At 44.6% G+C, this 13,216-nt stretch overlaps 1 protein-coding gene across 6 annotated transcripts in view; it reads right to left on the reverse strand.

Moving 5' to 3' along the window:
* Nucleotides 1-678: 678 nt before the first annotated feature.
* tab2 (TGF-beta activated kinase 1 (MAP3K7) binding protein 2) overlaps nt 679-13,216 on the reverse strand; it is a 41,447-nt gene continuing 28,909 nt past the window's right edge. For 3 of the 6 annotated variants that reach the window (XM_078290029.1, XM_071899284.2, XM_078290028.1), the window contains 6 exons: nt 12,657-12,844; nt 10,360-12,058; nt 6,695-6,855; nt 5,267-5,360; nt 3,828-3,923; nt 679-2,157 (listed from right to left, as the gene is read on the reverse strand). In XM_078290029.1, the coding sequence (XP_078146155.1) occupies nt 2,018-2,157; nt 3,828-3,923; nt 5,267-5,360; nt 6,695-6,855; nt 10,360-12,058; nt 12,657-12,758 (2,292 nt within the window). In that variant the 5' untranslated portion in view covers nt 12,759-12,844 and the 3' untranslated portion in view covers nt 679-2,017. The remainder of the gene's footprint in view (nt 2,158-3,827; nt 3,924-5,266; nt 5,361-6,694; nt 6,856-10,359; nt 12,059-12,656; nt 12,845-13,216) is intronic. The other 3 variants (XM_071899285.2, XM_078290030.1, XM_078290031.1) reach the window with 3 other exon arrangements.

Genomic DNA, 13,216 nt, shown 5'->3' on the forward strand with positions numbered 1-13,216 from the left:
CTAATGCAAGGCAACGTTTCACAAAATGTGGAAAAAAAATTCACAAAATAACTATTCCACAGTTAAGGTAAATTAATTGCGATAAGTAAACTTTTGAAACATCCTCATCAGTAAAAAGCTTAAGAGGACGAATTAAGCCAAATAAAAATAAGATAATACAGAGTGGACAGTTACCTTGTGCTTGTGTTTTGCTAAAATGACATGACAGAACACTTTTTATTATTTTTTTGGCCTTGTCTACTTCTGAGATGTTATGAATTTCTGACCTGGCGTACATAAGGCATGTGACCTATATAAATATTTCTTAATTGGAAACAGGAATACTTAAAACATTCAAACATATTTTTCACTTTGATCGTTGGTACACTCATGAAAAAAACCCAATTCAGGCTGCATAGCAACTATTTGAATGATGAAAATCCCAAAAAGGAAACAAGTCGCCTTTCAACCCAATTAGCTGCTGCAGGGAAACTTTGATACCAATCCTTTAGTCAATCTTACATCCGATTCAGAGTGTACTGTAAAATTCGTGTGTCTCTTCTTTGCACTGAGGTGTAAGATGTCCCCAAACATTAAACCTACATTCCAGTTGTCAGATAAGATGGCAGTTTGTAATTTGTTTTTTGATCCCCTCCCTCCCCATCCCATCCCTTCCCCCCCTCCCCTCCCCTCCCCAACAGTCCCAAGATCTTTGGCGTCCTGAAAAAACTCCTCCATCGTTTTTCTCGACTCGGCTGCGTCTGCAGATCGTACACAGGGGGGGAAATTCAGCATTTACACAAGCGATGAACAGACTGGGGCAGACGTAGCTTTATGATGACTGCAAACGGTTTTCATTCTACTGTTCTGCTCCCTCTCCTTCTGCAAGGCTTCAACTCTCACAGAAATCAAGTAAAAAGCTTAAAAAGGGAACACGGTGCTTATTTGTTTGAAAGAGAGAAACAAAACAAGACGAAAAAAAAAACAAGTTAATAAAGTCTATAAAGCTATACTTACAGGAAATACAAGTGATTCATAGTGTGAGGAAGAAGGCTTTTAAGGCACATTCTAAAATTATGTACAGTAAAAAGCTCAAGGGTAGTTCTTGCCTCCGTGTACTGTACACAAAGCATGCAATTTAGTTTCCTTTTTTTTTTATTAACTCATGATTGAAGAGACACAGACTGGTAGGGGATAGTAAGGGGGAAGACGAGAGGCAAGTTTTAGTGGCAGTAACACTGCTAGTTCCCCCTTTGGCATCCTCTAGAAACAGCAACCAAACTTAAAAAGTCCACGAGTAGTCTGTTAGTTTTCCCTTCAGATGGAGAGCAGTGGCCAACCACAGTTCCCATTCCCGATCACGCCACCACAGAAGAAGAAGAAGAAGAAAAAAAAAAAGAAATTCAGCAAAGGCACATTGTGGCACCTATGTTGGCTGCACGTGTGTCTTATGTGTGTGTGGTAGGTGTGTGTGTGTACATGCATATGGAGCGTGTGTGTGTGTGTTGGGAGAGTGCGTTTGTGGGTGTGATATGGGTGTGTTATGTGTGCCATCACACTGCAGGACAACACTCGTAATACTGTAAATGGGAGCAGCGAGGTATCCCCGGGGGTTAACTGTCACCCGTTGAGCAGGAAAAAAAAAAAAAAAAAAAAAGGGGGGGGGGGGGGGAGGCGACCCCACGCGATCCAAGTCTCTAAGGTGAGGTATCATCCAATCATCTGCCAGCCTTAGGAAGAAACACAAGCTGTAAACACTATCCAGTCAAGCCTTCAGTGGACAGCATTCTACAAACCTTAGAGAGGATTAAAAAAACAAAAAAAACAAAAAAAAAGAAAACAAGGCCGCACGATGCACGATGACTACGCCCCGTCTGAGTTTTCATACAACTAGGAAAAGAAACAAAAAGGGTCTTTTCTAATCTAGTCTGGTAGAAGGAAGGCGGGCGGAGGAGGAGGCGGAGGCGGAGGAGGAGGAGGAGGGGGGGGGGGGGGGGGGGGGGGGCAGGGGGGCGGTGTGTGTCGCAGCCTCATTGGCTCAGAAGTGCCGCGGGAACTCGCACTGTTCACAGCGGTTGAGGGCAGGATGGTTGAGGAAGGTGCAGGCTGTGCAGCTCCACTGCGTCCCCTCGTCCTCCTCCTGGTCTGCTACGGGCTTCACGCTCTTACTGCTCGAGTCTGAGGACGGGGAGAGGGGGAGGGAGGGGGAGAGAGAGAAGAAGGGAGAGAGAGAGAGAGAGAGAGAGAGAGAAGAAGAGGGAGAAGAAAGAGGGAGAGAGTGAGAGGGGGAGGGAAAAGGAGAGGGAGAGAGAGAGGAAGAGCGAGAGTAAGAGAGAGGTGGGAGAGAAGAGGAAGGAGAGGGAGAGAGAGGGATAGAGAGAGAGAGAGGGAGGGAGAGGAAGAAGGAGAGAGAGGGAGAGGAAGAGGGAGAGGGAAGAAGTGTACATAAATTAATATTCATGCAGATTGATTATTGATTATTCAAGTTTTTTACCATTTTTTTTTATCATTTTATATCATTTTATACATTTTACTCCTTTTGGGTTTTTTTTCTTTTTTTCTTCCGTTTTGCAAAGCGCTTTGTAAACTCCGCTTTTAGATAACCGGCATATAAATAGATTTCCATTATAATTATCCATTTGGATTCAACTCTGCTGGTACAACATTGGTAGAACATTTCTGAAACTCCTTGAAATCATAGAGGTATACTTGTTAAAAAAGCACTAATTTAAGACATAGATGGCTTTGATATTCAAATCTGAAAATCCAGTGGGCATAGAGCCAATCTGAGAATAACTTCTTGTAGCATTTTTCAGAAAAGGTGCATGGTTGATGGACACAGGGAGGAGGGAGAAGAGAGGAGGAGGACAGAGGTACCGACCCGGTGGGAGAGGAGGGGAAGGACCAGAGGAAGGCTCCATCATGAGTTCAGAGGTCACATTATATCTACATCCTCTCCTGCCTGAACCCAGGCACCGTGGAGCCGGGGAGGGAGCGAGGGATGGAGGGATGGAGGATGGATGGAGAGATGGATGGAAGGATGGATGGAGATTACAGTGCAGGTAGGGGAGAAAGAAGAAAAGTGCAGAAATGAAGAAAACAGTAGTGATAAATAGGGTTGGACCGATATAGCGGGCTGATATTAGCCTTTTAAATATCAGATATCAGCTAGTCAGTGTTGTCCATCTCCGATATTGAGTCTCCTCCCTGACTATAGCAGCATAAAAACATCTCTAACCTCCAACAAAATTTGATTTTCTTTGCACATTTTATTTATTCGTTTAATTGTAAATTAACTCTGCAGTTAAAGGCCTAATGTATCACAGAGTTTCCCTTACCCTTAATAGGTGAGGTGGGTCAGCTTGCCTTAAAGTTGACCCAAACTTTTTCAATGGAGAGTTTTAGTGTCTAAATGCTGTTTCAGAGGCTTTTGCACCCTAACAAGATTCAATTCTGGGAAAAACACTGAATTCTTGTAATTTCTGGCATGAAATTGATCAAATTTAAAGATACTGAATATTGGCACAAAATTTTAGTGACTTCATTCTAAAAATATCGGTATCGGCCTTCAAAAACCCATATTGGTCAAACCCTAGTCATAAAATATGAGATTGCAGGTGAGAAACATGAATGGAAGAGTGGAAGACTAAGTGAAGTTTGTACTGTCATGCTTTCAGATGCTTAAAGTCGATAAGCATGGACTGAAAACATGAGCATGCGTAAATAAAAAAGGAAACTACAAGATCTAATGAGCATCCCAGAAAAAAAAACAGACCACCCTAAGGCACAATTGGAATGCTGGAACCAGGGAAGTCCTGTGACGACCATGCAACCTTTTCTAAACTTACCAACAGATAAAGTACCTTTGGGTTTGGGTGGGACCGGACCTAGGAATCCAATGTTGTCGTAAAAGGATTGGATTGCACTGGGATTAAAGTGTGGTCCTGTAAACAGATGAAAAAGAGGGTGCATTCACACGCTTGTTTTACATTAAACAGTAGATTTACAATTCATTCTTGCAATTGTTGCATCTCATAGTGTCTATAAACTCAACACCTGATATAGGCATGTATAAACATAATCAATAACATGTACTATAAATAGATACAAGCATTGCAAATGAGGCAAAGGTGTGCGGAATTGGAAAGAGCGACATGATGAGAAAAGCAGTCAATACTCTTCACTTGCAGCACTTTTCAAAACAGTGCTATAAAGTACATAGATACCTGGCATTTCAATTTCAGTGTAGAATCAAGGTTCACACAGCTGAACGTGTAAATACACACAAGGAGGAGGGGAATCTGATTTGTTCAAAACACCTCTGCAGATCATTTACATTTGTATCCAATCCAGATATCCACCATTTGAAAAACAGTGACACCAACTCTTACAAAATGATAAATATTACAAAATTACAACAAATGGTGGCCCTTTTTAACAAATACTTGATAATTGAAGTTCTTAGCTGACAAATGGATAACACTTTTACAGACTTGATACAAAATGGATATATAGCTGCTTAAATGATGCTTGGCGTGCCCCTACTGGCCCTACTCCATCGCCCTCGATATTCTCCCACTTCCTAAATAAAAAAATATAAATACTATAAATGTGAGCGCACCGCCCACTTGGCTTTTTTTCATTATGATTATTATTTTGTAAAATGTGGCTTGGCATCCTCTCTGGCCACAATCTACATCCGGCTTTTATCAGCACTGGGATTGAAATGCCAGGTATAAACAGGGTCATGGCCTTTTCGTGAGAGGCACCGCTCATTTGCGAGCCACCTCTCTGCTTCCTTCACCTGTGTAAACCGCTCGGTTTTGGAGGCTGGATCTGTCAGCAGTGGAGTGCTGCCAGGGGGCCAATAAATCCCTTGTTACCAACCAGCAACAGGATGCAATTCAGGAAACAACTGGTAGTTAACATTACAATGGCAGCACCTTGACTGCGTGTGCCGAGGGGGATGTGACCGGGCCCGGGCCGACCTGCCGCAACCGGAGGCCAAGGATCACATTTTACCCGCCTCACTCACTCTGTCGCTGTGGTTTTTATCCATTACAGAATACAGACATACACAGAAACTCAAAGCCAGGCCAAGACATCCGAGATTATGACAAACACAGTGTCAATGTGAATGCAGGAAGCTTTCATCGCAACGCTGAAAGGCAGAACACACATCTAACAAGAGCCACACACACACATAAACACACCCACCCCGACAAACACACACACACACAGAAAGCAGTCAGCACAGCGACACACAGCAACAAGCGTCACCTCCTACCTCTTGTTTGAAGGAGATCGATTTCTTTGGTTAGGCAGTCAATGTCGATCTGCAGTATCCTGTTTTTGCATCGCAACTGCTGCATTTCCTCAATCTGACAGAGAGTGAAACAGGATCGTATCAGCTGCCGGTTAGCCGTCTGTCTGCCCGCCCGCCGCAGCCCTTACCGCCCCGGGTCACAGCGGGCGGGACATCCTGCGTCCAAGTCAATGGAGCAGATCTCAGCCAAGCGGCGCTGGCCGTGTCACGAGGAGCGCTGACCTGCAGAGCTGGCTCGCCTCAGTAAATAACACTGAACCAAGGAGCTACTGAGCTCAGCAACACCAGCCAATTAACCTTCCGCTGCCACTTTTCCCCTCTGTTGACTCAAACACTAATAGCTGACAAATCCAGCTGATTCAACAGAAAGCTAAGAGCGCCACTTCATTTGAGCCCTGCAGGTTTCAACAAACTCGCAGCTGCAAACTTAACATAAACATGAAGTTGCGTGGAAAAAGAAAAAATGAAAATGAAACATGCATTTTCCTCTTGAAAACAGTCGTCATTGTTTCTCTGGAAGTAGCTGAAAATCCAGTGCACAGCTCCAAAGTAAATTGTAAAGTGAATTTGACAGAGATTATGCACTCTGTCAGGGCAAAGTGGCGAGTCTAAAAATATGGAACGTTTATCAGCCAAATCATAAACAGACCCTATAATCAATGTAAATGCACAGTCTAGGAGCGTGGATGCACCATGAGCGTGAAGAAACTACGGCAATGTGACCCAGATAATATTGTTTTGTCTGCTGAGTGTTGTAGCTCTTGAGAAGCAACTTTGCCTGTTTGCAGTTATGGATAACATCTCTCAGGACTCTCAGTCGCACCCAGAGCTAGAGGTTAACTGCTGATAAACTCATTTTGAAGTTTGCATGCTAAAAACTTAAGAGGTTTTCACTGCCTGTGAAAGATGTTCGTCAGGGTCCCTAGACATTTTCCATTTCAAACTTCCCTCCTTTTTCCAGATTTTGGCTGGTGTTCACTAACATGTACACTGGGCAATATGACTATCAACTTGGCCATATCACACTATAGCTGATGATCATTCACAACAACAAACGTCACAATTTGTAAAATAATAGTGGGGCTACAATGACATAAAATGGGTTGCCTTATGTAAATTAGAAGAAAACAGTCTAGACCTTTTGTGCAATTCATAAAATGTTCTAGCCCTGGATGTTTTCATATTAATTTTCCAAACTCCTCCCCCATTTTCCTATACAGATTTGAACCTGTTAAGTCAAGTCAAATATCAATAGCATTCAGTCAATTTAAAATATGTAATCACTTCATATTTACATCAATATTCATTCCTATTCAAACCCTGCAACAAGTTCATATTCACAACTTGGTCTCTGAATGAAGAGTGTGGAGGAGTAAGGAGGAAGCTCACCGAAGGAATTTGGGAGGCAGAGTTGGATCTCTCTAGCCGTCTCCTGGTCAGGTCGTTCTCCATCTCGTTGACTTCCTCTTTTAGCTTCTCCAGCTTCTTCTTCTTCAGCTCCAGCTCATGCCACAGCCTCTCCATGCGGGCCTTCTGATGGACCAACAAGGCTGGAAAAAAGCAACAGAAGCACAAGCACACACACATACTGTCAGCCACTGTTTCCTCTCTATGCTATATTCATTCAACCGTGAAACTTGTGGAAAAACGTTAACATAACAACAACAACAAGAATTCAAACAGTTTAATGCTACAAACTACATTGGAACTAAAACTGGGGACCAAAACAGGGAACAAAAACAAGTCTGCCAACAACAATTCCTACAAAAAATTACATAAAATAAATTAAATGAAAAATAAAAAAAGAGCAAAACATTGATATGGATATACAGTACTGGCACACTGTCCGATACACCATACGCTGATGTCTGAATACAGTTTTGACTGCTGTTTTGTATTTGTATACTGTTTTTATACAAATGCTATTTAATGTAAAGTGTCTGAGTATCCTGATAAGCGCTACACAAATAAAATGTATTATTATTAATTCCCTGTGTATAAAAGCAGCTTTGTGTAGGGAGAGAAAGGGGAATTATATATCAGCCTTGCACAGATTCCTCACTGCTGTCTATCTGTCTTCATTTCATCACCTACTGTGGTTACACCGAGAAGTTCAGCTTGATTCTGGTTAGCAGACCGCTTGGGGCAAATTCTGCTTCAGTACAGAGTGTCTAGTACTGAACAGCGCTACACACAACCGTACAGATGATCTGCTCATGTCTCTGCAGTATCTGTTTCCCATAATTCATCATTATTCCTGCATCTGTTGACAGGTTGTAACACCTCCTACGCAGACACTCAATAATCAACAAAAACAACCACCACCTCCCCCCCACTACACACACACAAACACACGCCGCTCCATAATGAGCGCTTGCGGCATGATGGCCTCGCGGTTAGAGAGTCTGTCTTGTGACAAAAAGATCACAGGTTCGATCGCCGCAGCAGCCGAAGTGTCCTTGAGCAAGACACCAAACCCCCGACCTGCTCGCTCAGTGTTAAGTCAACGCTGTGTGAGAGCGTGAGCTAAATGTTTAAAATGTGAATGTAAATGTTGTGTTTTCCACTCACCCACTCAACCACAACCCCACCCCTCCAGCCTCGCCTGCAGGATCATGTAACAAAGGAGTGACTAGATGCAGATGGATATACTGTACACCGAATGTGAAAATGTAACAGACAGGCGGTGAAAAAAAAAATCTACTAGGGTAATTATCAGACGTATCTCCACTGGCTGTAAAATACGCAGCTACCTGCCAGATGCTGCAGGACACAGAGTACAGCCATGAGCCAAGTTAAAATTACTATGTTCCTATACGTTAGGATAATTACCATTTACAGTTTATAAACATGTGTTATCTTGTCTTTTTATTTGTTTGTTTCACATAAATTGAGATATGTTGGCAATATGTTTTGCACTTATGCTTTGGGAATGTAATTGAGCATTAAGTCTTGAAAGGCCGTGCTTTATAGTGATTTTACAACGGCTAAAATGTGTAATTAAAAATTAATGTAAATGTTATTTTACTTTTAATCAACAATAGATATTGCTTGTTTTGCGATAATGACCAGCTCGCAGTACATTATCCTGATTATTATAAGGCTACTTACAGCACCAACGACATTAATCACTTAAGAGGAAATATTGATTTAACATTTTATTACAAGCTACAGTAACTTTCAAGCTTCTGCCAAAAAATAGTTCAATAGAACTGTTTGCAGGAACAAAGGAGTAACGTCTGTTTGGCACAAGGTGTCGCAAGTTAATCTGATTAGAAATCAACAAAATCGCCCAAACTTCTGGACTGTGGCGTGATATGATTGGATGTGAAACAGCTGTCTGTTAATCAGAAATAACAGACCTCAGCATGCCTTCACTGGCCAATCAGAATCGAGTATTCAACAAAGCTGTGTAATTATACTAATGTTATTCTTCTGCCAAGCAATATAGTTACAGTTGTGGCATGAGTGGTGATTTTTGGTGAGCGCATTAATGTTTAAATTAACTCTTATGTGGTCACAGGTGTGCCTCTATCAGGCGGTTTACAACTGCTTTGAACGTGACTCAGCCAATCAGTACTGAGGGTCGAAATTATCCCCGTCGTAAGCGTGATTTTATCGTACCAAACAAGCTTAGTAAACTGAAGTGAAATTGCAGTGATGCGGGTCAGCAGCAGCAGTAGCAGGCCCAGTGAGAAGCCCCTCATGGTGGTAGTCACTGCAGCGTGAGGGCCACAGCCGGTGACTCACACGTAATACAGTCAAAAGCCCAAAAAAGGAAACACCACTGCGCTCCAACACATTTGACTCACACTACAGAATACGCCAGTCTAAGGGGCCGTCGGTGCAAACACAGCATTCAATGTGGAGGACTCACACTGCCGTCATCGCACCGTCCCTCCCTCAGCGAGTCACCTTCTCTTTTATCTACCTCGCGGATTAGTACAGGCACAGCAGTGTTTCAACATCGGCTGAAGATTAGTGACAGCAAGTATACACAGTTTGGCTCAAGAAATGCATTACAGTCAATATTACGGAAAGCCACTTTTAAAATCACAAAGCATACTTTATAGTAAAATTACTTTCTTGGCAGGATGCAGTGGAAAAAGCATTTAGGCCTGCTGCTGGTAGACAAAAAAATGTATACTTTTATTTATTGTTACGATGTCCCAAAAGAAAGTCTCGCAGGCTCTTAAGCCATTGTGCTCTGGATGGCTGTAGAGGAAGCACACTCTTTAGCCACTTGACTTCTGCTAAACAGCTAATAAATTGTGGAGCAAACAGCATGAACCAGACATCGGATGTCTATTTGGGCGGGATTCACACACTAAACAATTTTTGGCATTTTTGTCAACATGTCCTAAGCTGTGGGTGTTAGTCGTTCTCTAAAGTAGGTATTGGCAAGTCTGTGGGCATAACAGTTGACCTGTGAAAACGGCATTAAGATAGAATGTGAAATGCCAGAGACTGATGGCTGAAACCACTGTGCAATGTAATGCATTGGCAGCTACATTGTTACATATAACAAAAATTACCAAAACACTGTATATTGAAAATAGCATATATTGTATATAGTTTTTAACAAGTTTTGTTCCAAACTGAGCTATCCACCATTTGAAAAAAGTGGCACCTTCACTTACATAATGATTGCTGACAAGAAAGTAAAAACCTTTCTAAGCTACAAGCCATTAGCTATTTTAATGCCTTCGTTTACAAAATAATAGATGGGATTACCTATTATTTGACCTATTGAGTGATGAACTTAAAGTAACCCTTATTTCTAAGAGATGTACAGCATTTTGGAATGAAACGCTTCATTTGTATATTCAGCACATCTATGTTTAGTCTTCTGTCTAAATGGATGTCTAGCAGAATGCCTCTTGCACCACATCTGCGATCCTGTACCTCCTTGTACCATGTGTGTCAATTAATATGCGTAGCTATTTCCATGTCAGTGTGTGTCTGCACCAAGTCAAATGCCTTGTGAATTTATTTTACTGGGAAAAAATTGATTTTGACTATGATTAAAGTGATCGGTACTCAGCAGTGCTCACCTTGTGTGTACGCTGCATCGTCTGAGCCCATGCTGAGTCTGCGAGGCTCGCTCGGCCGCTCCCTGTGCACCGACAGCGGGTCCGAGAGATGGAGGGGGTCTGGCTCCACAAAGTGGTGGTCCGCGGGGAGACTGAGGAGGTTGGTGGGCTCAAAAGTGGGGGACACGACTCCGGGGGACACAGCCGGGGGCTTGTTCGGGGACACGGTGATTTTAAAAGTGTACTTGGTGTTGGGCTGAGTCACCACCACACGAGGGGAAGAGGCCGTGCCTCCCCCGACGGAGGCACGGGACTTAGGTGGATGGTGGTGGATGTAGGCAGGGCCCATGCTCACCTGGCCCCCCATGTTCCTGGCCCCCGACGGCCCCTGCATGGGGGGGTTGGCTGAGATGTAGACCGTGGGAGGGTTCCTCCCCCCACTGTCGTCGCTGGAGGCATTAGCAGAAATGTAAAACTTGGGCTGGGAGCGGGAGCCGGCTGGGGCCATGACAGCCTCCTCAGAGGGAGTGGTAGCAGCAGTGGGCGGGCTGGCAGAGATGTAAACAGTGGGCTGGCTGCGGCTCAGACCCGGGCCTCCGATGGAGAGAGGGGTGGTGGGGCCAGTAGCCACCCCGGTAGAAGAGGAGGAAGAAGGGCAGGAGGAGGAGGTGGAGGAGGAAGAGCGGGGCCCGCTGCTTGTCCGCAGCACGGCTGTTGTGGTTGTGGAGTTGCTCCTCTGAGGAGATTCAAGTTTGATCTCTATCTGGTTCTTTCGTGGGCCGGTGGAGATGTTCTGGATGTTGTACTGGCTGAAGGTAGACAGGGAGGTGGGCATGACAGAGGAGGAAGAGGAGGAGGAGGAAGAGCAGGAGGAGACGCCGGAGGAGGAGGCCTGGCTTCCAGAAGGAGCCTGGAGAATGGAGGGGGCCTGGGGGTTTGTGGGGGAGCTGATCGGCATGTAGACGTGGGAGGTCTGGTGGCCCTGGGTCTGGTGCTGTGAGGTATGTGAGGAGGCGTGCTGAGGGCCTGACCAGGAGCCAGGCAGGGAGGAAGGGTGTGAGATCTGGTAGATCTGCTGCTGGGGCTGGGAGGTGGGGCTGTACTGGGCCCTGCCCCCCTGCTGCTGGTTCTGCCGGGTCGTACCGGACTGGCTAACGTAGGGCCTGATGTAGATAGCGTTACCCTGTGGACTGCTCAGGCCCGACTGCGGCCCGCCGTGTATGTGCAAAGAAGTAGGGGTGTTGCGGCCCGTCTGGATATTGGGGGCCAGCGTGACGGTGATGGGGTTGAAGCGCGGCGTCTGCTGGGGGCCCATGGTCGTTCCTTTGACGCCCAGCGGGTAGAGTCCGAGGTGCTGGGGAGGCTGCTGTTTGCGCGTGGGCTCCATCACACCAAACACATTGAGGCTGGAGGGCACCTGCACTGGGGCTGACTGGGGCTCCTGCTGAAAGAAGTCACTGTTGGGGGCCTGGCCTGTCTGGAGGGGCCCGTCGCTCAGGCTGTGGGCCAGAGTCCTGCTGCCGTTCATCCTCAGGCCGTCCCGCAACGGGGCCACATGCACATTCTGAGACTGCAGGCCCAGGTTCAGCTGGGTCATGTGATTACGGAGCCTGGTGAAGCTGGGGTCTTCAGAGTAGCTGAGGTTTCCTCCTTCACTGTACAAGTAGCCCGGACTGACCTGGGACAGGTATTCACAGCAGGCGTCTAAATTGTTGTTGTTCTGAAGGAGGGAGGGAGAGAGAGAGAGAGAGAGGGATTAAACTTAGTGTGCAACATTAAAATACTCTGTCTGGATAAAGATAAAGATAAAGATGTGACAGTATGGTAAAAATTTCTCATTCATACATGACACATGACAGAAAATAAGATGATTTGATTACACATCCTTGTAGATGGAGAGCAAAACAGAGAAAGTCAAAGATGCTATATTAGCTTCGTAACATTCAGAGTCCCATTTTTTTAATATAGCACTTTCAACCATAAAATGATTTACTAGTTTGTAAACAATGTAGGTTTGCACATCGTATAAACAACATGCATATGGTCTTACTGACATAATTATGGTTTGGGTGACACATTACAAGCCAGATTCAAAACCAAATTAAACCAAAACAGGGCTGAGATGGGCAAAACACTGCTGAATTAATGTCAAATTACCAATTAATTATCATCAAATCACCACTAAATTATTTTTCTCTCTTCTTTCCTGGCACTTCTCCCTTACATGATCATTCTAGGGTGACAAGAATATTGTCACGGCGCTCTTATTTTCGCTCTAATGTTTGCTGGTGTAATTTGCTGGATTCGATTGTGCTCACCTGCAGAACACACTGTGAAACAACACCCTCTGGGACTTCAGGGAACTTCTGGCGCAGGTCATGCAAAACCTGAATGTCAATCTGGTGGCTTCCCTGGGCCATTCGTATATTGCCAGGTCAGGACTGCTTGCTCTGGTCAGCACACTGGGGCGTCAGTGGTGGCAGCAACCCGCCTTCATCTTGAACATCTGGATAGAAAGGAAAGAAAGAAAAGACTTCTGGTAAGCAAAATTAACATTTCTCCCCAAGATACACATAAAAACAAAGATGAAGATAGACACACACGCACACACACAGAATGCTATCTTTGTTCTCAGTCCATACCCAGAAGGGAGGCTTAGCATACTCTTATGAGCTGGAGAAGTCTGTGTTTTGTGAGAAGTTAAATGAGAAAGTATGCATATCCAAGTGGCAGGGAGGGAGCAAATGGTGGTCTATTGCAACTCCACACTACAAGACATCAGTCAGACATTTGAGGTCGTCTATTTCATTATCCGGGGAGCTTTCAAAACAAAATTTCAGAGATCCTTGATGAGAATGGAGGGCATTCATTTCAGAAG

This window comes from Centroberyx gerrardi, chromosome 18 (assembly GCF_048128805.1).
Source record: "Centroberyx gerrardi isolate f3 chromosome 18, fCenGer3.hap1.cur.20231027, whole genome shotgun sequence".
Taxonomy (NCBI): Eukaryota; Metazoa; Chordata; class Actinopteri; order Beryciformes; family Berycidae; genus Centroberyx; species Centroberyx gerrardi.